Raw genomic sequence first — 2,961 nt, 5'->3', positions numbered from 1 at the left:
GTTACAGAATGATCAATACAAATAATTGCAGACTAACAAACCTTAACTTTTGTTTCTGAACTCAGGTTGAGAAAGCGGCGGATAATGAAAGAACACAATCAGCTCAAGAGAGAAAAGTGTGTAGAGTGTAAAACAAAAGCTGCAGTGTTTGTGAACCCGATCCGTCGTCTCCTGGGACTCCGACTGTAAACCGATCAGCTGAGAAAGACACGCAGCCAGCGAACACACATCAATAAATTAATTAAATGTGATATTTTCAGCTCACCTGTTTGTCTCCCTCACACACTCTCAGGTTTCCTCCTCTCGCTGTCGAGCTCCATTCATTACTGACAGGTATGACTCACCTCTCCTCCCCCCTCACTCACTCTCACACACATAAACACACACACACTCTCTCTCTGCTGTCAGAAATGCAGCCACGCTGGTGGGTTTTTTTCCCCTCCTCCTCCTCTGCGACAGACGCCCGACTCACCGTCCAATGAGACGTCTTTTTTCCAGAGCTCCTGCAGGCAGGGGGTGTGGCTGAGGTCCCAGGTCTTTCTTGTGCTGAACATGACCGCCGGGCTGAGCAGAGTGCTGGACCGCTGGACCGGCTGCAAAGACAGGAAGAGAGAGCGACTTTCAGAATAAAACTCAAATTACAGTCCAAGTGGAAGTTGTTGCAAATTAGTTCTAATAAAGTAAAAAGTCTTTAACAAAAATCATTAAACATTTCCTTGATGTTTTACATCAGTGGTTCCCAACCTGAGGGTCGGGACCCCCAGTAGCGGTCGCCACAGGGGGGTTGCGAGGCCTTACTGATTATAAGGGATGCATGAAAACTTCACAGTATACACAGTAGGCCGATATCTTAGTTATTACAAACAAAGAGTGAACAGAACAAGCCAAAGGGAGAAGAAAACACTGAATTCGTCTGAAAGTCTGTATGATTGTTCAAAAACATAACACAGACAGAACATTTTATAAAAATATCAATAAAACTGATCTCTGATCAATATTCGCAGGAAACAATCTGATCACAATGCGCAACATTAATGCAGCAGCAATATTCAATATAATATATTAACTTCCTGAAGGGACTGGATAAATATTCTTTAGCTGAGAGCTGTTTCATCTCTCTTGCTCTGTTTGCCACCGTACTGTACATCACAGCGCACTCTGCTGGACAAACTGTGAACTTACAGGTAAAGTTAGTGTTTTCTAATAGCTGCAGTATATTTTTGTTTTTGTATAGTTTACATTCGTTTTTAAGTCAGTTGTTCTGGCCAAGAGGCAGCAACAGGAGGAAGGTCGATAACAATTACAACACAGATAAAGCTAGTGCAAGAAAACAATACGAAAGGTAAAACTGCACATATAACATATACATATACAGTACGACAACAGATATTCCTGTAGAGCAGGTGCAGTGATCAGAGTTATTAAAAGGAGGGATGAAGGTGTGGAGCTGGATTATCTTTGTAACTGGTTCCCGTCACTACAGGAGCAACAAACTGGAACAGCCAGAGGAGGTCGGACTTTAGGACCGTACGAAAGAAGCTACTAGAAAATAAAGTGCGGTTCCCGTTGGAGATCTTGAGCAGTGATTTAAGTGTCAGATAAATAACGACTCTTCCACCGTCTCCTGACCCTCTTTTCTTACCCGTCCATGTTCGTGGCGAGCTTTCCGCTCGGACGGCGGGACGTAGCGCTCTCGGTCCAGCCAGCTCTTGTTGATCAGAGCTCCCACCCAGCCCAGCATGCTGCCGGCCGCTGCACAGGCCTCCCAACTGGTCCCATTCAGACCGTCCCACAGAACCAGTGACCCGCCGCTGCTGAGCGGAGAGGACACTGACCTGGAGTCAGTTAACCCACCTACAGTCTCTGTACCAGACCACACCGGGATTATGAACACCTGATCTCAGAGCGGCTGTTGAGGATGAACTCTCAGTGAATGTAATCTGTTAATCCTCAGAGCAGATGGCCTCTTTAACCCTCCACTGACTGCAGGGATGCAGGTTCAGTCCTGTTTACTATCAGATCTCACTAAGAGGTTAATGAATGACTCAAACTCTCACTCTTCAGCTTGCTGACACCAATAATGTACAGGTGTATTGGACTTTCAGAGCATATAGACAATAAATAAACTGGTTTGGAAAAGTTGATTCCCAGCTCGAACAAAAGCAGGTTTTCCTTGGGAACCAAAGTAGGCTCGTCATATTCTACAGGTCGCTGTGCAGCGCCATCTGTTGATGCATCATTGATTACTACGGTTCCACTCAAAACTGGTGGAAACACAGGCTGGTTCTAGATGGCACCAAGAATCTTGTACGTAACGATTCAAGAGCCAGAGCTCACTAAGAGATGTTTTCTGATGCCTCCATCATCTTATAAACTGTTCAATCACGTTCTAATTGATTAGTTGACTAACGGTTGCAGCTCTATATTTCACTCATGCTTATCACATCTGTTTGCTGTATTAGCGAGGTAGCTAGCTACAGAAAAAGAAGCAGAAGTATAAAGCCTAATTTTGAGCCGCTCTGTTAAAGTTACTGCAAACTCAACACTTCCTGCACCCATTTCAAATTAAAAGCCTGTTTAACAAGGCTTTTATTGTAAAACATTTGCAGGAACATCTGGAAAACAAAAACGAGTTGTGGGCTCACATGTGCCACCGACAGGTAAAATATAGTATTACTGATCCGGTCTGGTCAGTCAAACTGGTTTGAAACCGACATCACCTGACTTCCTCCTTTGCTCCCAGTATAATTACTATGGCCACTAGAGGGCACTGTCAATTAATGGTTGATTAAGATCCATTGATTGTGCATAACTCTATATATATATATATACACACAGATTTAGTATTATTTGTGTTTATAGTGTATTTTGTATGTTGTGTGTATTTTTTGTGTGTTGAGCTGGACGGACTCACTGAGAATGACCTGTCAATCACAAGGTAGCCACAGCCAAGAGCTTTAT

The 2,961-nt window shown here is 43.8% G+C and overlaps 1 protein-coding gene across 3 annotated transcripts in view; it reads right to left on the bottom strand.

The window, feature by feature from the left end:
• kifc3 (kinesin family member C3) overlaps positions 1-2,961 on the bottom strand; it is a gene marked incomplete in the record, with an annotated part of 31,773 nt that overhangs the window by 23,155 nt on the left and 5,657 nt on the right. For all 3 annotated transcript variants that reach the window (XM_035651782.1, XM_035651783.1, XM_035651785.1), the window contains 1 exon segment: positions 473-593. In XM_035651782.1, coding sequence (XP_035507675.1) covers positions 473-593 — 121 coding nt within the window.

This window comes from Morone saxatilis, unplaced genomic scaffold (genome assembly GCF_004916995.1).
Source record: "Morone saxatilis isolate NCDOM2014 unplaced genomic scaffold, NCSU_SB_2.0 Contig11, whole genome shotgun sequence".
Lineage (NCBI taxonomy): Eukaryota > Metazoa > Chordata > Actinopteri > Moronidae > Morone > Morone saxatilis.
This window is presented reverse-complemented; position numbering and strand designations above follow the sequence as displayed.